General features: G+C 36.5%; 1 protein-coding gene across 4 annotated transcripts in view; it reads right to left on the bottom strand.

The window, feature by feature from the left end:
- The window catches only part of EXOC6B (exocyst complex component 6B), a 594,595-nt gene that overhangs the window by 314,289 nt on the left and 254,705 nt on the right, over positions 1-25,601 (bottom strand). For all 4 annotated transcript variants that reach the window (XM_032410713.1, XM_032410714.1, XM_032410715.1 and 1 more), the window contains one exon: positions 25,070-25,138. In XM_032410713.1, the coding sequence (XP_032266604.1) occupies positions 25,070-25,138 (69 nt within the window). The remainder of the gene's footprint in view (positions 1-25,069; positions 25,139-25,601) is intronic.

Below are 25,601 nucleotides of genomic sequence, written 5' to 3'. Positions count from 1 at the left end.
ACAGAGGAAATAAAGACAATAATGTTGGGCCTACATTTAACGTGAACAAATATTTGTGATACAGTATATGTTAATATATAATACCCAGGAGAAGCAAATCAAAATCATAAAGAAACACATAGTACAATTAAATTTTTATAAAAAGTATATCAAATATGTTCAAAGAATAACATCTGCAAAAAAGCAGACCAATATTATGGCAGAATTGTAATTTGGTTTCTTCAAATTTTTCTATTTTTTAAAACAGGAAATAATGACATTTAGGGGGAAAAAAATTAAGTTATTTCCTTAGTTCCCTTTTATCAAAGGCATTACAGTGTCCTTTAACTGATCTTACCAGCTCAGTTGCAGAAAGAGCCTAGAGCAGACAATGGTGGAATGATTGGTACAGAAACTACCAGATGCCAAGATAAAGAACACAAGAAGAGAGGGGGGAAAAGTGCTCTCTCTGAAGTGGATAGGTGAGAATAGAAGTAGTCAGAAGTAACAGTGCTGGCACCTAGAAAGGAACTCACTGTCCTGGTAGCAGTAAGATGACCATAAAACTAATACTTTGTTGACCTTGTCATCTACCACTCCAGACTACAGACCAGATGGCTGGCTATCTGATGACCCCTCCCTGTGAATGTCAAGTATGCAACTCTACAATAATTGTGTGGTATGCTTTCAGGCGACAGAAGGCACCCTGGACAGTAGAAACTTCTAACAAAAGACCTTTGAAATAGACAAGTATCTGAAGGTCTCCCTTAAGAGGGTAATAAAGCTATGCCTGGAAAGAGGGGAAATTTTTGCTCTTTGCTGAATGGGAGGGCCCAAGTGAAGTCTGATCCTGGAACAAACTGCACAATAACCTGGCATTATGAAGGGCTATTTGGCAAGTCAAGGAAGGATGATCTACCCAAAGACTAGTCCAGAATAAGTTTGGCTCTGCCTAACTTAGCATTGGCAGGGATCCTTTTAAAATAACAGTATTAGCACCTGCCCCTCCCCTCCTGATTTTCCCAAGCCACGTCTAGAGGGAAGAACAGGGAGGGGGCAATTTCTAATTAAAAATAAACCTTTAGGATGAACTATAGAGAGCGATCTCAGCAAGGCTGAACTTTTACGTAGCAGTTAAAGAACACTGACAGGCCTAATGAGACCTGGTATGACGACACTAACACATTATTAGAGCTCCTCATAAGGCAACCTCCCAATCTAAGGGGCAAACTATGAAATAGATTTTGCCCATCTTCTCTCTCCACTGCAGTTATTTTTCTAAGCCAAACCAATGTGGTTTCTGTGACTTTCTCCAGGTCCTTATATCTGATTTCCAAGTCTTTGCCAGTATTGGAAGGTAGGGCATGACTCTTATTTTTAAATACTTTATTTTTTTTCCAGAAACCACCAAGAGCATTGCTTTCTTAATTAAAAATTTTATAAACAGTTCTTAATCCTTAAACTTCGAAGACGAGATACTAATGCAAAACAATGCCAACGTGTTTACTTTTTCAAAATACTTGCAGAATGTATCGTTATGGAAAAAGTCCTTTTCCTTACTTTACAGCACTTGCCCCTGCAACTGAAACATTAATGATACAGGAAAGTAAAAAGGGGTTTTCAAATACAACTCATAAAATCAGACTTGGCTCCTAGTTTGGCCAATCACTAGTTCTGTGATCCATCAGGCAGATCAATTAATCTTGCTGAACCTCAGTGCCCTCAACCACCACGTCAATATAAGATGCTCACTACAAAATCTGCCTATGTCAGACTGGTATCTTGAGGCTCAAGTAAGATGAAGTGTGTGTGAAAATGCTGTGGAAAAAAACACAAAACCCCAAACTTGAAAGGACTCAGCAGTTTGGTATGTTGACTATAGAACAGCACCAGGCTATACCTAATACTGTCTGAGAAAAAAGACAAAATTACCCTTCCTTCTAATGAAGATTATAGTCTGATCCTTTTCTGTTTTTGTACTTCCAAAACCTATCTGAAGAGGAGATAAATATGGTACTAAAAAATTAAGCAGGATTGTCTGTGCTTCCCATTTTCATAAAGGATATTTCACAGAAGCCGCAAGGAAACAAATATTTTTAATTATAGAAAAGAGAGAATGAAAACTGAAATAATCTATGCTTTGGGTTTTAAAAATATAGTAAAATTTTCTTTTAAAGATCAAATTTTAACTACATACTCCATAAAAATAAACCTCACCTAAGAGGCTTGATGAGGTAGGGGTTGGATATAAGATTTGAGGAAATAAGGGTGCCTGGGTGGCTCAGTTGGTTAAACGTCTGCCTTCAGCTCAGGTCATGATCCCAGGGTCCTGGGATTGAACGCTGCATGGTCAGACTCTTTGGGCTCCCTGCTCAGTGGGGAATCTGCTTCTCTCTCCCTCTTCGTCTGCCCCTCCCCCCGCTTGTATGCTCTCTCTCTCTCTCAAATAAATAAATAAAATCTTAAAAAAAAAAAAAGATTTGAGGAGGTAGAAGAGGCAAGTTTATACATGCTTAAGAAGAAAGATTTATTGCAAAGAATTAATAGAGAGAGAGCAATCACTACACCTACTACGTGCTTTATAAAAAAAGTCTTATTATCTCATTTATTTTTCTCAAAAGAGTATATTTTCCTATCCCTGTAAGCAAATTGAAAGCCAAAGTTACAAAGTTCACTGAGAGCAAGAAAACTTCGTCTGATACCAGCTCAGGTTATCCTTATTACACCCCCCTTTCCCTATGCAGGTTTTTTCTGTCTAGTTCCATAACCTGACAGAGGTAGCTTTTTTCCCCCTTTTCCAAGAATGGGTGAAGGTTTCCTTCTGAAACTCTCCTCTCCCTCAAATCAAACTTCTAAGACTAAGTCATACTAAACTTCAGGGGAGGTAGACAGCCTAATGTGGTTTCAGGAAACTTCCATCAAGATTGTTTTAATGAAGAAATGTGTTTCACCCATTGACCACAGATGAAAAGCTTAAAATGAAACACAACACTTGCTAATCATATCATTGACATCTCTTTCCCTCCTTAAGAACAAGAACCATCTCAATGGGGGCGCCTGGGTGGCTCAGTCGTTAAGCGTCTGCCTTCGGCTCAGGTCATGGTCCCAGGGTTCTGGGATCGAGCCCCGCATCGGGCTCCCTGCTCGGCGGGGAGCCTGCTTCTCCCTCTCCCACTCCCCCTGCTTGTGTTCCCTCTCTTGCTGTGTCTCTCTCTGTCAAATAAATAAATAAAATCTTTAAAAAAAAAAAAAAAAAAAGAACCATCTCAATGTTTTTCATGCTTACAAAGGTGCTGAGACTTTCAGCGAGGAATTCTTTTTTTTCAAGCAAGGAACCCCTAATACACGTCTTCAGAGTCTAGAATGCCAATTGGTTTGAAACCTACCTATATATAATAAAATATATGCGCAATAAATATTTGTTGAATGAATAGAGTATTACTTAGTTTTTTTTATGTAACTGTTTTTCTTTGAAAGAGTGGCCTTTAAAGAATGTATGACTAAAATTCACTTTATGGATATTAGATGTGCGCATACTCCTTGCTATAAGCATCAAATTCTTTTCTATTCTGTGTGGCCTGACCATGCACATCAATGACCTTAAAAAGAAATACAGGTTTTCAAGTAGCACAAAAGAAAAAGAAGAAATACATAAAACCTTCCACCTGTGTTTTGTGACAATTCTGCCTAGAGTTTAAGGGTAGGGGTGGTGCTAGAGGAAATTCCAGAAGCCCTTTGACAAATCCTAATGGGATTTCTCTGATACCATCACATTCAAGTAGAAACAGTTTAGAGCATTTTATTAGGACCTCACCTGCAAAGACTTGATTTTATAACACTACCCAAGTTCAAGACACACTGTTGAAGTATATAGTATTACACATTCTTATTTTCTTTTATGCCCCATTCCTAATCCCATTCCCCGTATCAACACAGGCACCCACTCTAGTATATAGAAGACATGTCATTTAAATGAAACTTTTATATTTATATTTATTATATATTTATTTTATGTTTATAAAAGATGTGCCTTTGAAGTAAGTATATATAGTGGTATTTTATGGGTTTAATTTATATAAATGACATTGAGCTATCAATTGTATTGTTTCTTACTTTGATCCTCCAGCACCATATTTCTGAAACCTTTATATATTGTTATATGTAACTATTGTTCATCATTTAAAATAGCTTGGTATAGGGGCACCTGGGTGGCTCAGTCAGTTAAGCGGCTGCCTTCAGCTCAGGTCATGGTCCCAGGGTCCTGGGATCGAGCCCCGCATCGGGCTCCCTGCTCGGCAGGAACCCTGCTTCTCCCTCTCCCACCCCCCTGCTTGTGTTCCCTCTCTTGCTGTGTCTCTCTCTGTCAGATAAATAAATAAAATATTTTAAAAAATAAAAAATAAAATAAAATAAAAAAAATAAAATAAAATAGCTTGGTATACATTGCATATTACATTCAATCATATGTAAATACTGATTTTACTCATCAGTTCCCCCAGTGATGACTACCTAGATTGCTTCTACTATTTTCTACCAGAAACAATTTTCTACCATCACAACGCAGCCTCAAGTCTTCACAGCAAGCCACTAGCCTCTACGACACAGCCACTTCGGACGAATTAGAAAAAGAGTTGCCAAGTTACCACAAACTTCCTACTGGATTTGCTTTAATTTCATCGATTTTACAAATTAAATCAGGGAGAAATTGACAATTTTACATTGTGTAGATATCCTATTCAAAGAGTATCTCTCTTCATTTATCCAGTATTTTCTAAATGTCCTCTAACAGAATTTTGAAATTTTTACAATAAAGGCCTTATTGTACAATTTTTAAAATCTATCTGTCTTCTTTCCATTTTACTTTTTTTCTTGGCCTCGGACCTTAGGAATAATGAACACAATGGGTGGTGGTAGGCATCTTTGAGTATTTGTCTTTGTGTTCTTCCTGATCTGTTCGGAATCTTTCTAAAATTTGCTCATTAAGTATGATCTTTGCTGGGGATTTTTGAGAGCTGCGCTTTGCCAAATTAAAAAAATTCCATATATATTGGTAGTCATCTCATATCTATATCAACTTTTCTTGAATGTAATAATATGCCTCATACTTCTTTGTCTCTCCTTAATGTATAAGACATAGTAGAAACAATATTTTCAGACTGATGGGCTTTTCCCCATTGCAAAAATGTGTCAACACTAGGTAACAACAACAACAACCAAAAAAGAAAAAGGAGGAGAAGAAGAAGAAGAAGAGAAAAAAGAGAAAGAAGATAGAATGATATTTCCCATTATGGAGCTGGTCTCATCTGCATGTATAGGATGCTTCTTGGCTAAAAACCATTCTTCCACCTCCTGCTTAAGCAGCTCTACAGCAGAAAGTCTGTTTGCTGTTCCCCTCCCTGAAAGTTGCCTATAACTTTGTTCCTCATCAGGACTGCTCCCTGCTGGGGCCTCAAGTCACAGAAGCCCCTACAGCCCTGAAAATTATACCATGGTTGAGACTTAGATTAAAAACTTTCCCAAATTCATACATGCCACTAGTACCAAATATGACCTACCTAATGAAAGACAAACTAAATCTAAACCATGCAACTATGATGACAAAAGATGTTAAGACTGCCACAATCATTTGCAGAGGTCCCACACTGGTATACATACGTCATAATGTATACAATGAAGATTTAGCTTCAAGCTTCTAAAAAATAAAGCCATCTGTAGGGCACTGCAATACTTATGTCTTGGCAGCCTTCCCAGGGCATGAAAGAACCAACATTTCCAAGACACAGCCAGGCAGCCATCAAAAATTGTTTCCCAGTCCAATCTCTTCAGAGCAGAGTGCACTGTAGACTTCAGCAACAAAAGGTAATCTTCACAAATAAGTATTGAACATTTTTTACATCATTTTGTACTGACTTATAATTTGATAAATGACTAAATGTTCAAGATTAGAGGTGAATTTTTTCTTCATATTTTATAACCCATTATATTATGCAATTATCATGATCTTATCTCCCTGTAGCTAGAATAGTTATAAAAATGAAGGAAGGAAGGAAGGAAGGAAGGAAACAACAGAGACTTTCCTTAACATTTTGGTAGCAAATATAAAAGTTCTACCAGAATTCATGAAAATACTACCATCAAGATTTATGGGTCATACTAATCACTTTTACAAAAGTCAGCTTGTTATTAATGAATCTGGTTGCCCAGAGATATTCACCAAGGTTCCAAATTTATTCAGAAATGGCATACCAAGAATTTAACAATTGGACAAGAATTGGTATTTTTGAGATGTACTGACTATCATCAAAATTGGGGGGGAAAAAGGTGTAATAATCATGGCTGATATTCTTTTATAGAAAATGTTGAACATACTAATACCAAGGGCATCTGGGTGGCTCAGTTGGTTAAGCATCTGACTCTTGATCTCAGCTCAGGTCCTAATCTCAGGGTCATGATTTCAAGCCCCACATTGGGTTCCACACTGGATATGAAGTCTACTTAAACACAAAAATACAAATAAAAACATAAAAACATACTAATACTAGAAATGACCAGAATCACTTCATGATAAGAGAGAGGGGAAAAAATACTCAGGGTTTATATATATTATTTCATATTTGATGAGCAGCAATGTTCTACAGAAATAAAATGCAAGCCATAAATGTGAGCCACACTACAATTTTAAAATTTTCTAGAAGCCACAGTAGAAAAGTAAAAAACAAGTGATGGAAAATATCTTACATTCCTTTTTTTGTACCAAGCCTTTAAAATCTGGTGTGTATTTTACACTTACAGCACATCTCATTTAGGACTCTCCATGTTTCAAGTGCTCAAAAGCCACATGTGGCTTGTGGCTATCCTACTGAATAGCACAAGTCTACATCATCCGGAACAGAGATTCGAGCCAAAGGCAGAAGGATAGACCATGTGCCCTGCATATAATGAGCATGCAATAAATATTTATTGAATGGATGAATGAACAAAGTGGAAAAAGTGGGACAAAATCCTGAATGAAGCAACAACAACAACAAAACAACAACACAAGAATATACATGGGGAAAAAAGCCATTGAAGAGAACATGACTCTGTGGAGTCCCCGGCATCAAGCATCTCTGATCTGCTGTGCTATTACTACAGTTCTTAAGTTATAGGGACTGACTTCTATAGATGAGCCTCTTGAGGTGGGAGGAGACATCAGATGAAATAATGACTCTCAGGTCATGGCCAGAGGAGTCCATGAAATATAACAATGTCTTACTAAACCTCAAGTACCATTTTTTTCTATTCATGGGATCAACTCAAAGTATCTAATTCACAAGAACACACCACTATCCACAAAACTGAAAAACACAAAAGCTGTCCCTAAAGTCTAGAGTAGTGCAAGATCTCCAGCTGACAAAACAGCCTGCCTCAGAACTGCTCGATTTGCCAGTAGAGCCAAGGGGGGGGGGGTGGGGGATGGAGAAGAAGGGGGAGGGGAAGATCTAACATACTTCTTCTGCCCTGTTATTTCTACTCCCCACGACGACAAGACCTTTGTGAGCAGGCAAGGGAGTTGAGAAGAGAGAACTCAATCTCTGCAGTCCAGGCTGCTTCACATTTTTCAGAAATTACTGCATGTTCAAACAATGGAATATTTGTCAAAGTACAACTTGATCACCAGAATTCATCTGTTTTTCATAACCACATTTGACCTAAACTGTGCTGACTAAACAAGGTACCCTGTGTTTCGCAGTCTGGAAAATGTGGCTCCCACCATCATTTTCAGACCGCACTAAAACCTCTGGCCCCTAGACTACAGCCGCTTGGTAACTAAGTGCATTCAGATTAGGCCAAGGATGATGTCTGCTGGCTTCCCTTGGTTACATCAATCACAGATTTTCATTTTCAATTCATGTTTTAGTTAATCTCTCTCTTTTTTGGTAGGTATCTATCAAGAAAGTGTAAAGGAGCTACAAAATTTTTTATATTTTTCCCTCTCTCTGGGCTATGTATTATAAATTCACATATATCAACACACATACTCTTTAAACCTTTTATTTGGAAATCATTCCAATTTACAGAATTGTAAGAATAGTATGAAGAAACACCCATGTACTATTTACTCAGATTCACCCTCTGTCAATATTTTGCCCCATAACCCTTATTATTTGCTCTCTAAATATTTATTTTTTTCTTAGCCATTTGAAAGTATGTTATATACATCAGATCTCTTTACTCCTAAATAGCTCATCGTGCATTTCCTGAGAATAAGAATAATTTCTCTAACAACAGAATCATTACAAATTTCAGAAAATTTAATATTTTCCTAATCTACTGTCCACATTCCAGTTTTGTCAATGGATCCACAAAATGTCCCTTATAGCATATTTTCCCTCGAGTACAAGATTCAGTCTAGGACAGGGATCAGCAAACCATGGCCCATGGGTCAAATCCATCCCATTACTTACTATGTAAATAAGGTTTTATTGAAATACAACCACACTCACTCATTTATATAGTATCTGGCTACTTTTGAGGTGTAACTTGTGTGGTTGTGACAGAGACCCTATGGCCCACAAAGCCTGAAATGTAACTATCAGTCCCTTTGGAGAAAATGGCTGCCAATCCTGGTCTAGGACAATGCACTGCATTTAGCTGTCATGCCGCTTTAGCTTCCTTTAATTTGAAACAGTTCCTCAGCTTTTCCTTATTTCTTCTGATTGACATTTTTGTAAAATATTCTCTCTTTCTTTCTCTCTCTCTCTCTTCCCTTCTTTCATAACAGAATGCCTCTCATCTGGAGTCTCTGTGATTTTTCCTCATAAATTAGATTCAGGCTATGTATTCCAGATTGGAATAAAATACACAAAGTAATGCAGTATCACTCTCAGGGCATCTCACTCAGAGGCACACAATTGTTTGGCTGATCCCCAGTTACCATGTAAATTTTGATCACCTGATAAAAAGGGCGCCCAATTATATTTTTTTGTCTCATTATTAGTAAGTAACCCTGGGGAGACACTTTAAGACCACACAAATATACTACTACTTACCAAAAATTCCCCCCTAGATTTAGTATCTATGAATGATTCCTGCCCAAATAAATCTTTATTGGAATGACTGTAAAATGAAGAACCACAGAGACTCTGAGATTTTACCCACTTGCACGCCAACAAATTAGTGTGCCACAATTTCATGGATGCTAGTAGAAGGCACAAAACTGGATCAGAAACAAAGGACTTTATTACTAGTATCAACAGCAGCAGCTAGAGTACTAGCATTTACACTTGCACCAATTCCCAGAATGCCAATCTCCACAGGACAATGTGAAGCAGTCCCGGAGACACCTGCACATACAGTGGTTTGCTTTAAAGGAGAGTAACCCTGAGCACAAAATATCCTTGCTCCATAGAAAAGCACTATCTCGATCTTCCAAAGCTGGAAACATGCCTGCTTCGTTCTCTGGCAGGAGACATCTTCCCTACCTTACAAAGCTGTTGACTACACAAAGATCCTTGAAAAGATGCTCTGGAACAAACACAGAGGGTGCCTCTCCTCACAAGATGTACAGAGATGCAAGAGAACCATTAAGTGTCTGTCAACAGTCAACACTCAACATTCTACTATAAGAAGGCTTCTCCCCTGTTAACATACGTATGTATTTAGATATATACGTACTCGTTCATTCATTTATATGTTTATTATTAGTAATGACTCATGGTTTTCTATTTTTTCCCCAATGAAAATACCCTTACTCACAAACTCTCCTACTTTTTTATTTTCCGTTAAGATTTTAAAGCCCAGCTAATTTTTATTGCATTATTTGGTGGGAGAAATTACACATCAGAATTTCTAAATAGTATAGGAAAATCTAGAAAGACAATAGGTCAAATGCAACTAAAACTTAGGAAAGCGTCCTCAAGGCCCTCCCAAAAACTCGAGTAATAGCTTAAACAAACTTTGTAAGTAGCCACTGTTGATTGCTTAAGCCCACAACTAGTTGCAGCCAAGTGTGGTCTGGACTGGACTACTCTGTCTCTCAGAGATACTAGTTTCAATGGCATCTTTTCATGTTACAAGGAAAGAAAAAAAAAAACAAGTAGGCAGACAGACCATTTTCATAGAAAGTAACTGATCTTACTGTTTAAGAAAGGAAAATCCCATTATTTTCCCTATGATGACTATGGCAAATCAGGCCTCCCCATAAGGCGGTTCTAGAAAACCAGAGCAAAAAGGTTTATTTTATTAACATATAATGTATTATTTGTTTCAGGGGTACAGGTCTGTGATTCATCAGTCTTACACAGTTCACAGTGCTCACTATAGTACCTACCCTCCCCAATGTCCATCACCCAGCCACCCCATCCCTCCCACCCCCCTCCACTCCAGCAACCCTCAGTTTGTTTCCTGAGATTAAGAGTCTCTTATGGTTTGTCTCCCTCTCTGGTTTCATCTTGTTTCATTTTTCCCTCCCTTCCCCTATGATCCTCTGTCTTGTTTCTCAAATTCCTCATATCAGTGAGATCATATGATACTTGTCTTTCACTGACTGACTTACTGCGCTTAGCATAATACGCTCTAGTTAATGTAGTCACATAAAATTGTTATAGTCACATAGTCACAGAATTGTTAATGTACCAAAGGCAAATCTGAAGGAGAAAAGAAAAGTTTGGAAAAGGTAGACTAAAAAAATGTAGTAGGCCTTCCCACCTCCATCCCGACTTTTGATCATTATTGACAAGACACTAGGTCCAGTCCCTTACTCGTGGTAGAACAAGAAAACCAGGCACTGATTAGGTTTATAAAGTTAATGTATCTATTATATATCATATTAGGGTACAATATGCTATAATGTATAACTTAATACTTGTAAGCGCTTTGAATAGTTTTCCACACTTAGCATGATAAATCGAGCCACTTTAATGATAATGACAACTGATGGAGGAAAGAACATAAGACAGAGAATTTATATTTAGCTTTGAGTTCTAACTCGGCTACCTACCACTTATGTGACTGTAGGTGAGTAACTGAACTGCCCAAGGCCAAGGTTTCCCATTCTGGGAAAAGAGATGGATAAAAGAAAAGGTAGGCAAAAGTCCTTCTTGCCCTGATAGTTCATGATTCTTAATTTCTAGACTAGTTATTTTATAAAAGTAACATTAAATAGGGATGGATTGTAGGAGGAAGAGCACAGGTGTTCGTGTACTATTTCTGTATCTTCGTATTTATGTCTACGCATACATTAGTGTAGGTCCTCATTTTTCGCTGCATTCTTAAAGAGTACTTTTTATAATATAAAAATTTAATGATGGGGTAGGAGTGAGGAGGACATATACAAGTTGGAAAGAGAAATATTTTTTTAAGATTTAAAGGTAGCAGGCCAGGTGTTTTTACACATGTTCTTTCATTTCATTCCCACAGAAACACTGTGAGATGAACATCATTATTTGAATTTTTTAAATGCAGAAAATTGAGGCTGTGAGACATTAAGTAACATGTCTAAGTCGAGATTTAGATTCAAGCTCTTCCGATGTCCCTAATTTTAAAAAAACACCATGTTGGGGTGCCTGGGTGGCTCAGTCGGGTGCTTGCCTTTGGTTCAGGTCACAATCCCGGGGTCCTGGGGTCAAGCCCCGCATTGGGCTCCCTGCTCAGTGGGGAGCCTGCTTCTCCCTCTCCCTCTGCCCTTCCTTCCTGCTCATGCTTTCTCTCTCACTCTCTCCCTCTCTCTCTCAAATAAATAAAATCTTTAAAAAAAAATAAAAATAAAAATAAAAGAATAAAAAAACAACACGTTGACCAGAAATCACTTGGGTTCTAATTATAACTGTTTTTAAAATTACAACAGGCCTCAGCATTTTACAAAATCTTTTGGGGCGCCTGGGTGGCTCAGTCGGTTAAGCGACTGCTTTCAACTCAGATCGTGATCCCAGGGTTCTGGGATCGAGTCCCCCATCGGGCTCTCCACTCAGAGACGAGTCTGCTTCTCCCTCTCCCTCTGTGATCTCTCTCACTTTCACTCTCTGTCAAATAAATAAATAAAATCTTTGAAAAAATTAAAAAAATATTTTATTCTGTGGCCTTCCCACCTGCTTTCTTTCTGAGACACGAGAAAGCTGCCTGAAGTTGTAGCATCATCTTGAAAGAACAAGAACAGAAACCACATGCTCCAGATGGAGGATGGGAACTGCTAAAAGAACCTACCTAAGTCTCTAATGAGTGTGGCGCCACCGTACCGACACTGAGGTGCCTGGACTTCTTGTCACATTATAAAAAAACAAACTGTATTTGTTTAAACCGTTAAAGTTGGGTTTTTTTACATGTACCCAAACACAACCCGTACTGCTACAAATATCACCATTAAACATCATAAATGACCTCATTTTCATATCTAAAAAAATATGTTAACATATCTTATACTTCGCTTCAGGGTAAGAAGAAATCCCAAATCTAAACTAGTAACACTGCATATAACAAATGGATGAACTATATTAACCTCAGCCAAAACGACTAAATCTTCTTTGACTACGGCATCTTTGATGGTCCTTTTATAGATCTCCATTAATTTTTCACATTGTACCTTCTTGAGGGATTTTGAACATTCATTCACTCATTCGTTTCACAATGATTAGTTAAGCTCCTTCTGTGTGGTGAGAATAACACAGTAGACTGGGAGTTCCAGAAGTTCTAGTTAAAGACATTCAGTTAAGGAAATAAACTGAATTCTGCCTAAATTCCGTGAGCAAATCTGGAGTGTTACAGGCGAAGAGTCTGAGTTTCTACTCCAGTGCTGAGGTCCTAAACTACTTCACCCTCCAGGTTATGGTCTGTGTTATAAAAATCTGAAAAAGTAGAGAATCCACTATAGGCCCAAACTCACCTTTTCCAAATCCCTCACTATTTAAAATAAATCAGTTCTATTCCTAGGTTAAAAACAAACTCTTCATTACACCTGCCACAACCAGCTATATTTGAACATGAGCTCCAGTTATGGCACTTGCTTCTGGTTAGATCATTTTGGTATATGCAACTTACATAACTGTCTGAATGACCAAATTTCCTCTATGAAACAAAAGGAAACCCCTCCCCTACATGTCTTCTTGTTCAAATCACAAGGCTCTGGCCACAGTTATTTGTGTCACCCCCTCATAATATCCAAAACTACTGGGACAATGTATTAAATAAACTAAGTAGCCAGTAAAGACAGCATTTTAGGGAAGCAGAAGAACCTAAAATTTTTAAATTAAAAAACTGAAAATAAACAAATAAAAACCTGGCAGTCACAACCAAAATAGGAAAAGAAAGAAAAAAAAAAAAAGGAAGAAAAGGAAGAAAAAAAAATGAGAGATCTAGATGGATATATGAGAGGAGGGAGAGAAGATTATAAATGCCAAATCCAGAGATCTCAGTGATGGGAGAAATTTGGCATAACTAATAGGAAGAAATATCAAAAGGAAGACAGAAAATATGGAATATGTTTCAGGAAAGAGAACTGCCTGGGGGCGCCTGGGTGGCTCAGTGGGTTAAGCACCTGCCTTTGGCTCAGGTCATGATCTCAGGGTCCTGGGATCAAGCCCCACATTGGGGTCCCTGCTCAGTGGGGAGCCTGCTTCTCCCTCTCTCTACTGCTCATGCTCTCTCTATCTCTCTCTCTCAAATAAATAAAATCTTAAAAAAAAAAAAAAAAAAGAACTGCCTGTACGAAGGCATCATCATGAGAGAACATGGGGTCAATATATCTGGAGCATAGATCGTGAGCAGGCAGGAGGAAAAGAGCGACCAGAAATGAGGTAAGAGAACCAAGCCAAGGATAGAACATGGGACACTGTACAGACGAAGTTAAGAAGTTTACTTTATTCTGATAACAACGAGAAACTAAAGTATTTAAAGCACAGTTTTTATATGATTTAAATTGTGTTTCAAAGGTGTGTTACTGGGTGTGATGTGGAAAATGATTTATTTCTTGTTCATTTTGTCAGAGCTTAAAAAATAATTATGCTATTGTGGTGTCTAAAGCTGTTTAAGTGAGACATTATTGTTAAAAAAAGAAAAAGCACCCTCGAGGAGTTCAATCTTCTCAACGTAAGCATTTTGAAAAACAAATGTGAGCATGTGTAGAAAAAAAAATTTTTTTGATCACATTTTTTTGCCTCTTGTTTTTATTCAAAGCCAAATGATATGTATGCTCATGGGTAATAAGGTCACCAGGTTAAAAGAGCAATATGACAATTATAAACAGTTAGATTACAGCGGCTACAAACCAGGGCCCATTAGCCCATACTACAGGAAAGTTATCGCTATAAATGGCTTTTCCTGTGTCCTTATCAATGCAGCGCACAAAGTATCTCACCCTCAGCTTTTCTCTATGATCTATGTAGTGTTTATGCCTATCTAACCTCACCAGGCACTGGTGGGTCAGTGCAACTAGGAGGCGGGGAGATACGGCAGCAGAGTGATGAGACAATCTGCGAAGTGTCAGAGATGGACTAGGAGTCACCAAATATTTCAGGGCAAAACTTTCCACATTAAAAAAATATCTCTAAAGAAAATACTCAAACTACGCTCTTATTGCTCAGAAGTACTCAAGATCACCATGGGAGCAAACCAGAAAGCTTCCAGTTCTGTTCTGTGTAAGTTGGCTCCTCAAACAGTACAACTTGCATGTGTCTTAGATAGTGGGGGGAAGGCAGATGAATATTTCTGAGACAGGAAAGAGAGTCCATTTAAAATGAAAATAAAACAACATTTACAAAAAGAGTCAAGAGGAATAGGGTCTAAATATCAGAGCCTAAAATATAAGCCACTTAAAGTTCTTAAAAAAGAAATGTCAAGTATATAAACATCAAAATTCCTTTCTAATATCATTGCTATCCCAAAGATTTGAAAATGGTACCTATTCATTTCAAATTACTGTTCTCAGGAAGGCTTTTCCATTAAAAGTTCGATGTTCTTTTCTTATTTCCCAAAGAAAATGTATATATTTCAAATAAACATGATGGATTTAAAAAAAACAAAACAAAACAGGTATCTTCACAGTCTTCTACAAAGCAGCTTTTCTCTGGACCCATTAAATTATGAACTTTTGAGAGCAGAAGTGCCCTGGTCATCCTTACCTCTTTCACTATATTAAGAAATACTGGCTTAAATAAAATTTAACATGTTTGGTTTTTGCAGTTCTTCTTAGAACATACCTAAATATACTAATGTGATCTGTAAAAAAAAAAAAAGAACACCAAGACAGAAATACAGTATACAGAGTTCTGATGACATGTGAAACAGGAGCCCTCCTCCTTTTTTTTTTTTTTTTAAACAGATTATCTGATGAGCCTGGTGTTCCCTAGAAATATAGCTCCAGAAACAACTTTAAGAAGATCTAGATCATTAAGCTATGTGCCTCTGGCAATGCTGGAATTCTATATCCACAATTTCCAATTTCATGTGACTGGTGAAATAAAGTGATATTTCCCTCTCTCTCTGTAACACCATCTTTGGAAATGTCAAATGAGAATAAGAACTTACAAACTCTAAGCCCCTAGAATTTTGCATATAGGCCTTTCTCATTTGTCTTAATTTCTACCACAGGAATAGTAAATGACCCTGCTTGTGTTTCCACCCAAACCAATACTTAAATGTTCATTCAAGTGTCTTTGTAAAAAATTGAAAGAATTTAAATAATGGATTTTTACTACAGTTACATAAAATGAATACAAGTCAATAGTGTCAATGTTTAAAATAGAATCAGGATAGGCCTAAAAAAAAAATAGGCTATAGTGAAGTACAATCAATTTTAATGAAAACTAAAAAACTCTATCAGCGTTCACTGCCAGATCAATGGTCTGTGAAAAACACGAGGAAAACTGCATGAAGCTGATGTCTGAATATCTTTCTTTCATTTGCCAATCAACTGTCTTAATACCTAGATGTAGCAGAAATGTTCTACTATTTTTTTAAAAGGGAGTCTCATCTTTTTAAGCCAATTAACAATTTAAAAAATCTGGCCATCAAAAATATACCCAAACCTGCAGACCTGCTTTAAGTCTATGTTCCAATTCTTGTGTCCAATTTACTTGATTATTAAATGGCAACAGTGCCTTCTGATAAAGGTACAGGATTAAGAACCCTAAAATCTTACCTCTGGTGCCAACAAAAGAACTATTTCATAGCTTGATTCAGAGTGAGGCCAATCTCTACCAAGTGAGATGTTTTTTCTCCTATTTGCCATATGAATAAGTCATTTGTTTAATGTAGTCAAATTTGTGAAGCACTATGAGATTGTTGCACAAAGCGCTATATAAAATCCAAGATAACACTATTATAAATACATATATAAACAACAACCCTTCAACTGTCTCTATTTGAAAGGATCTGGAAGTCTAACCTTAGAATGCCAAAACTAATCATTTTTCTTTAATTGAAAATTTCAGCAGTGTCTTAGGCCCTTCAAGTATCTATTTCCCAAATGCTTTAATGTAACAGCCAACTGCTGCCAAAGCTCTTTATGTAATTTCATTAAGGAATTCCCTTAACACCTCAGAAAATATGTCACTTAAAACTGCTTATATCCATTCCTTTTTCCACTCCCCAAATCCTTTCCTTGCTATTATCACTAGTCACAGGACCATGGATTTTGCAGTTTCTTCCAGCTGCCACTGTAGACCATACAAGTAGAAATCCTTAGATTAGAAAGGGAGAAATATGTTCCAGAAAGATTCCCGCCTACTCCACCCCACCCCGCCCACCCCTGGCCCCAGCAATGATCATGAAGGATTGTAAAGAGATTGTGCATAAATTCTAGCTCTGCTACTGACTCATCTCTCCAAATTATAGCCAAGTACTTAAAAAGGGATATTATTAAAAGCAAGTAAGAGGTAAAATATCCTTTAACAGAGGACTTTACAAAATTATGTCCAGGGAGATAAATTACTAACTTTAATTCTCATAATTATTTTTAAATCTCTGTCTGAATCCTTCTAAGTAAAAGAATTCAGGGGACAAATCTATTAGAGTTTAGGTGCTGGGGCTAACTTACTCTTAATAGAAAAACAGGTCACCAGCTTGCCATGCATAATGACTGCCCAGGGAATGAAGATTTATGACACAGAAATAAGTTCACTTTGAAATACGCTTTTAAATTTAGATTTTGGCAAGGCTTCCAAACCTAAAAGAAAGACAAGTGGTAGGGTGTCCGTAAGAGGCTTATAAAAGGGGATACTTGACTAGAATTGGGGTAAGCTATTCTGGGGCATAGGTCTGTAGTCAGTAGGCACCTGAAACCTAACTCAGCCTCTAGCTCCTTTTTACACGAGGGATTCTTCCTAGGTCTAATAAAATTCAGGAGTTGAGGAAGCCTCTGAAATTCTAAGCAAAATATCACATGCCTGTACATATGTGCATTTTGTCTGGGGAAAGGGTTCACAGCTTTCATCAAATTCTCAGAGGCCCCTTGCCCAAGAAAACTTAAAAGAAATACTGCACTTGCTAGAGCCTTTGTAATATGAATTCACTGCACAACGACATTCTGCATTCCCTTATATCTCAGGCTGTTTTAGAGTCTCCGTTAGTAATTGAAAGTGAATTAAATAAAAATGAGGTTCTTAACGATTCATGTAATACTGAGAGGTTGCTGCTTACTAAAAAAAATCCACATATTGCTTATAATATGCTATCCCTGGATCCAAGATGTCAGAAATCTTTAAAAAGTATACTTTTTATGACAGTATAACACAAATGCAGAAAAGTACATAAATCAAAGGTATATTGGTCAACATTCTTTAATCTAGGATTTTTTTAACTGTTAATGAGCAGATGATGTAAATCACTGGAGAACAAGAAACCACAAGAAGATAAGATTATAAATGAGACCCACAATCTAAGAATATGGCTGTATTTACAGGTTTGCTCCCCCAGGTTCTTAATGACACCCAAGCTCTTTGATATGGGACATCTATACACTCTTTCAGTGATAGAAGGGTGAATGAGCAGCAAATTTGGAGAAGAGTCAGATGTTGCAGTGTACAGAGGAGCCTGAAATATATATAAATCTTTGTCCAAATTGAGCTGGGTTCAAGGCTTGGAGCCCATAAACATGGCAGACATCACTGGGTTGATAGAGTTTTCAAAACATCTATAAGACAGACTGGTTTTTGTATTCATTAGACAGATAGGCCATCCATCTTTATAACTACTACCACACTATGTACAAAAATCTCCAATTATTATTATTCATCACTTCTCTTCCAGTAAAATTTTTAGTTTGTTATTTTCTCCCTCCTAAAAAATTATCCTTAATGACTGTAAAATGATGTTTTATATCCTGCCCCTTACCTGCCTCTTAACTGTATATGAAGATTTAAACAGAATAAGTTATTTAAAACAAATCTATAAAATACACCTACATTTGCCCTGCACACTTCCACTGCATTACTATACCAAGAACCAAGTCTCAATTAACCACTATCTGACCCTTGTTCACTTTCTTCCCTCCCCTCCTCCTGCCAAAGTTTGCCCTTCCTGCCAAAGTTCAGCACTTCCTAGAAAAGTCTCACTGCCTGTTTGATATTGTACTTCACTTTAGTCACCAAAGGAAGAATTTACAGGTGCTTGGCCCCATCTATAAGACCATGACCGAAATCTGACCTCCTGTTACAATACGTGAACTCCTGCCCTACTGATAAGGCTGGCAGATATAAGTAGGATTTTTCAAATAATCCTTTGGGAATTTATAAGCAGCACAGCCATAAAAGGGGGGTGAATGGAAGGTCGGTTTCACTAAAAATAATAAATATTGCCATGTTTATTCAAAGTGTGCCTTGTTATCCTCCAGGCCAAAAGTTCAGATAAACACTATTGTAAATGACAAAATATTAGAACTTTTTGTTACTTCTGTTATGATCCTTCCGTTGGACACCAATAGAACTGTTTTCCCTCGTATAGGTCCCAGCCCTGATATTGTATAACACTGCCTGAGGCTAGAATACTGGATTCATTTGCAGGTCAAAAGGAGGGCAGTTATCTTTCAAAATCAAAAACAAACATTTATTGAGTATTATATACTACTAATACTAAGTGTTAGGTGCTAAGGCTAAAAAAGATGAATAAAACATGGTACCTGCCCTAAAAGAGCTTACAGTCTATTGAGGAAAAAGAATACATATTTAGGATAAGATGATATAATATAGTCAGCACTGATACAACTATGAACTGGGTCCTATAATAGTGCAAAGGGGAAGTGGGTCCACTGAGCTCCACCTGAAACATCAGGAAAATTTGCTGGAGGACACATGTATGAAATAAGTATGAATCCATAAAATAAAAAGAAGTGGGAATACTCATTCAGGCAGAAGGACTAGAACAAGGAAAGAATGGCAGGCAGGAGAAACATGGTGCAGTCAAAGAACTGGAAGCATTTCAGTATCATTAAAGCAAGGTGGTAAGCAGCAGAAAACATGGCAGACAGGACATGGAAAACCTTCTATACTTCTGTATTTTACTCCATAAGTGACCAATTAGAGAATTTTAAGCAGATAACACATATGCCAGATTTATATGATACACAGATCGCTATCACTACAGTGAGAAGTCAAGTTAGGGATTTATGATATAAGTAGGGAGAACAGTTAAGAAAATGTTTTCAAGGGGCGCCTGGGTGGCTAAGTCATGGAGCACCTGCCTTCAGCTCAGGTCATGGTCCCAAGGTCCTGGGATCGAGCCCTGCATCGGGCTCCCTGCTCAGCGGGAAGCCTGCTTCTCCCTCTCCCACTCCGCCTGCTTGTGTTCCCTCTCTCACTTGTCCCTCTCTGTCAAATAAATAAATAAAAATCTTTAAAAGAAAGAAAATGTTTTCAATAATCCTGATGATCTTGGGTAATCATTTTAGGATAGGGGAGGATGAGAGAAAGTAAAACTGTACTTAGGTCACATCTGCAAGATAGGGAGATCTGGATATGGGACTGAGAAAAAAGAAAAGGTTTGGGTTTCTGCTTGGGGACTTGATAGAATGCTGTTATTACCTGAGATCACAGTACCTCCCAAAACAGTAGATTTTAGGGAAGGGGGACATAATGAGTTCATTTAGAAACATACAGAGTTTGTGCTGCCTGTGGAATATCCAAAAATGTTAATATTAACTACATCAGGAAATGAAAAAAAAAATTTGTTACAAATTTTTAGATTAATCCATTTTTAAATATCTTTTTCATTAATATTATAAAGAGATGCCCTCCACTATACAGTAATACAAATCAGTGATTTGAGAATGGGAAAACAAATACAGAGTAGTAACAAATTATACCCCCCAAAAAAAGTTATGAAAAGAGTCCACTCTAGAAGTCATACATGATCTGGCTCTTCCTTTAGCAAAAGAGATATCTGAGTGCTTTTTTAAAGTCCATCTAGGTCTGGAACAGCAATGTCTAAAAAATAAACATGTATTCCAGAAATAGAGCTGAGCTCTTACCACTAGTTGTACTTTTTCAAAACTAGGAAACATTATGAATGTGTGAATGAGGAAAGAGGTCTGTCTCTGCCACATAAACGATGCCTTATCAAATTATTACAGAACATTTATGAATGCCAAATATTTCAACACTACAGAGTATCAGTGTGTGGAATTTATTTTTTAAACGGGCAGTTTAAGGCCCTCCTTAAACTCACAGTTTAGGATGACACAGATTTCATGTATTTACGAACGTATACGTTTTGAATAATTGATAAACTTTGTATGTTGATGGCAGAGACTAGAACCTCTGCCTACATGTCTATGCTTTACATCATATACTTTAAAAAATACCAATAATGTGTCTAATAATCAGGATCAGAGATACATAACTCTTGCCAAGTTAACTGCACTGATTAATAAATTCCAATGATGTGCCAAAGACGAAGTGAGGCACCATTCAGATATTATCTGGAACTGTACTAAGCAGATCATTATTATCAGAGCTCACATATGAGAAAGTTAAGGTTTAGGTAACTTGCCTCACACCACACAGCTAGTAAGTGTGCAAATTAATTACTTCAGTACTCCTATGAATCACTTGTAGAGTTCTCATTTGAGGAAAATTTGTTACATTTTCTATATCATAAAATCTTAAGGAAGCTCACAAAAACTAGCAGATAAATACTGTGATGAGATAAAGTGCTGGCATATTAAGTCATTCAAAGATTATAACTTCTCTCCTGGTAGACTGTAATTTTTTAAAAGCAGAAGTCCTTGCTCTTATTTATACATCCTTGCTCTACAAACCCATTTCACGCAGAACAGAAATTCAGTAAGTGTTTAGTGAATAAGTAAATGAGCGATAAAGTTTGAGTTAGCATACGCTCAAACAAATGTACTGCATTTTTTAGCTACCACTTACTTATGCCTTCAGTTAGTATTTATTGAGTACCTACCATATGCCAAGTACTGTTGCTGACACTGAAGATATAACACTAAACTAAACAGACTACTGGTTTTCATACTTTTACACTATTTGAAAGGAAAAGTACACTTGATTTTGCAATTATGAGACTTAACAATAAAATACAAAATGATTAAAAATAAAAAAAATAAAAGGAACTGAATTCCAGATTCTTAAAAAAAAAAAAGCAGTAATATACCCTCATCAAGTTGGATTTACCTGAAGTATACAAGGATCATTTAATATCACAAAAATCTATCAGTGAAACTCACCACATTCATGAACTAAAGGATAAAGACCACAGGACTGTATCAATATATTTGGAAAACAAATCCAATAAAATTCAATACTCATTTATGTTTTTATAAAAAACGATCAGGAGTCTGGAATAACTAGATAAAGAATATTTACCAAAACTTTATTGTAAACATCAGTTAATGGAGAAACTTTGGATACCTTCTGTTACAGATCAAAAATCAGACAAGGATGCCTACTATTATCTCCCTGAACAACAAAGTAATGATGATCCTGGTCAATACAATAAAACAATATGAAGAACAATGAAATATATGGATAGGAAGAAAATAAACAAGTCAATATCTGCAGATCAACTACACAGAAAATCTATCATAAACCAAAAAACAAACCATAATAAAAGAGTTGAGCAAGGTTGCCAGACTTAAGTTAACTTACAAAAATCAAGAGCATTCCTCAACATCAGCAATTATTAATTTAAAAGGAAAGTTGAAAACAGCAACAAAAACTGTATTTTGCTATTAACCTTAAAAGAATCCCCAAAACTGTTAACATAGAAACAAAGCTTAATAATTTAAAAGTAGACTTTTCCATGAGTAGCATGACTTAGCATTATAAAGTTGTTAATTCCTCCCAAAATTTATCTATCAATTCAAATTAAATTCTAGAAGAAATTTTTTTAATGAACTCAAAAATTCTAAAATATATAGAGAGAACCACTAAAATCTACTCCTGAAACTAAGATTACACTATATCACTCTAGGTTAACTAACTGGAATTTAAATAAAAATTTGAAACAAAATAGAAGAAGATTGAAGAAGTAGAAGAGGAGGAGAAGGAAGTGGAGGAGGAAAAGGAGGAAGAGGAAGAGAAGAAGAAGAAGAAAAGAAAATGATGGTAGAAAATGATTCTGTCACAAGATAAGCCTCAAGGAAGTCACAACTTTAAGGTAGCCCCAATTTATTTTAACTTCTTTGGGGGAAAAGGTACTGAAGCCTTTCCATTAAAAAAAAAAAAAAAAACTACTTATATAGACAGCTATTTTCATTATGAAATTCATTCTATACTTGAATAAAATAATGTGGTTTTTTTTTTTTAAGATTTTATTTATTTATTTGACAGAGAGAGACACAGCGAGAGAGAGAACACAAGCAGGGGGAGTGGGAGAGGGAGAAGCAGGCTTCCTGCCGAGTGGGGAGCCCGATGCGGGGCTCGAACCCAGGACCCTGGGATCATGACCTGAGCCGAAGGCAGACGCTTAATGACTGAGCCACCCAGGTGCCCCAATAATGTGGTTTTTTAATAAATAAATAAATAAATAAATAAAATAGAGAAAATAAAGGTTCATAAATAGTAAAGGCAATTTAAAAGAGGAGAAATGAGAAGGGACCTGTTTTACCACACATGTAGATGTATCACAAAACCAAATTCAACTAACTAGAGAATTGAGAAACAGATTCTCATATATGGATATTTAAAATTGAGAAACAGATTGTCATATATGGATATTTAGTATATGCCCAAGGTACTATCAGGAATCAGTGGGCCATATACAGATTATGTAGTAGATGGGACTGGTAAAACTGAATTCATCATATAAAAAAAAATTCAGTTGGATTCCCACTTCATACTATATACTACAGTGAATCCAAGATGGATCAATATCAAGATGTGATGGGAAAAATGTTAAAGGTAGCATAAAGGGAATGCCCTATGACCTTGAATAGAAAGAGAGGTTTTTAAAAAAAAAAAAAAAAAACAATACTTAAAAAGTACAAACTCTAGGAGCGCCTGGGTGGCTCAGTTGTTAAGCGTCTGCCTTCGGCTCAGGTCATGACCCCAGGGTCCTGGGATCGAGCCCTGCATCGGGCTCCCTGCTCAGTGGGAAGCCTGCTTCTGCCTCTCCCACTCCCCCTGCTTGTGTTCCCTCTCTCACTGTGTCTCTCTCTGTCATATAAATAAATAAAATCTTTAAAAAAAAAAAGTGCAAACTCTAAGGTTAAAATTGATGGATTTGATTACATTAAAATCAAGGATTTCTGTTTGTGAAAGATAATACATACATAGTTTAAAGTCTGGGGGCAAACTGGGAAAAAAGACATTGGCAACATCCTAAACTGTCAATATCTACAATATATAAGGAATTTCTGAGATTTCTCTTTCTAGCAAAGAGAAAAAAACAAAATTTGGCTTAAGAAAGCCAATACAAAATTGAACGAAGTTAAAAATAGGCATTTCAGAGAAGAAAAATCTTAAATGATTAGTGAGTCTATAAAGAGAAGCACAATGTTATCAGTAATCAAAGAAATGCAAATTAAAACAAAGAGATATCCTTCAATATCTATCAGGTTAGCAAAAATTAGTTAAAATAAGTATTATACATATACCTTGGACTTATATGAAATAATGATAATAATGTGTCACAAACGAAGATGTATATGATTTATTTAATTCTCTGCACATGAGATTGAAAAAAAATTATCTACTTATTTTAGCTGCCTTGAGACAACTCAATCTATATCTTGCTCCATCTTCATATGATAAGGAATGATAGATGGAGAGAAGGAGTGGAGAGAGGGAGAAGAAAGGAAGACGGGAAGTGGAAATCAGAGAGCAAGGAGAAGTAGGAGGAGGAAGGAGAGGAGGGGAGAAAAAATTACCAAGTCTTTTCTCAGACTAATGGAAATCACCTCAAAGTACTCTGGCCATGAAGCTCATAGACCAGTGTCCCAACCTGTCTGGAGTAATGACTACGTGACACTACATTAAACATATGAAGAAAGAAAATGGATAGAAGACTGGCTAAAAGACTCACTCAATCATATTATAAAGTAACCTGATAGAAACTTCACAGAACTTTGCTATTAAGAAATATCAATAATGGACTTCTCTCATCAATCCGTCTTTGATGATACTTTTTAATTTTTTGATTGCCTTTGTGTGTATTATGTGTCTGCATGTAGGTGTACTACCAAGATGGAGAAAGGGCTATTTCTTATAATACCATTAACACCCATAATAACTTCCCCCCAGAGAGATTCCTCCTTGCATATGTTTTATATGACAAAAGGAATAAGTGTCATCAGGAATAAAAAAATAAAGTTTTTATAAATATTCTTTTAATATATAAACATAGGCTATTTTTATTTATATAACTACATCATTAAATTAAGAACAGAAATCTGTGTATGTGACTATTTCTAGGTATAATCTTATCATTTTTGGTGACTGATAGAAATTAATGTTATTCACCTTATATCATTACATCATTACATGGCAAACAAAAGATTCAAGAAGAAAAGGATAATTTTTTATAATTAATACTCCTTAAATAATAGTTTTTTTCTTACTCTTAATAAGAGTAAACAGAAAAACAGAAAAACTATAAAAAATGAGAAAGAAGAGTTTTTAACTCAATATACATCTTTATTAGTCAGAGCCAGATAAAGACTCACCAGGACAGAATATATGTGTAGACATCGATAAACAGGAGAGAAATCCACCAAATCTTGGGCTCCGGGTACCTGCAAAACAAACAAGATTGTCACAAAATATTCAAACAAAGCTATGAAGAACTTTGAACTGCATTCATTTTTACTATTCAAGTGTAAAAACTAAAAGCCAGTTCTAGTTTCTAGGAGAAAAACACAGAACAAACAAACAAACAAACCAGACTCCCAGAAACCTAGTTTTGGTATTTTAGACATGGGATTAATAAACTGTGAAGAGATCAGCAAGGCTGGGACACAGAACAGAAGGATAAATAACAGAAAAGAGTAACAGGTGTCACGGGCCCTGCATCTGCTTTTAGAGATATATTTTAGACTTCAAAAACGAAGCCTCCAAAAAGGAAGAGAAGAAGGTGGGAATGTGATTTTGACCATGTGACTGCATCTTCTTAGATTCATGGTGGTCTATATAAAAGACTAAGTTGCAGTGGTCAAAACCAAAACTTGCCACACAGGAGAAATTAAATGACCTGCCAGC

The sequence above is a fragment of the Phoca vitulina genome, unplaced genomic scaffold (genome assembly GCF_004348235.1).
Source record: "Phoca vitulina isolate PV1807 unplaced genomic scaffold, GSC_HSeal_1.0 scaffold12, whole genome shotgun sequence".
Taxonomy (NCBI): Eukaryota; Metazoa; Chordata; class Mammalia; order Carnivora; family Phocidae; genus Phoca; species Phoca vitulina.
This window is presented reverse-complemented; position numbering and strand designations above follow the sequence as displayed.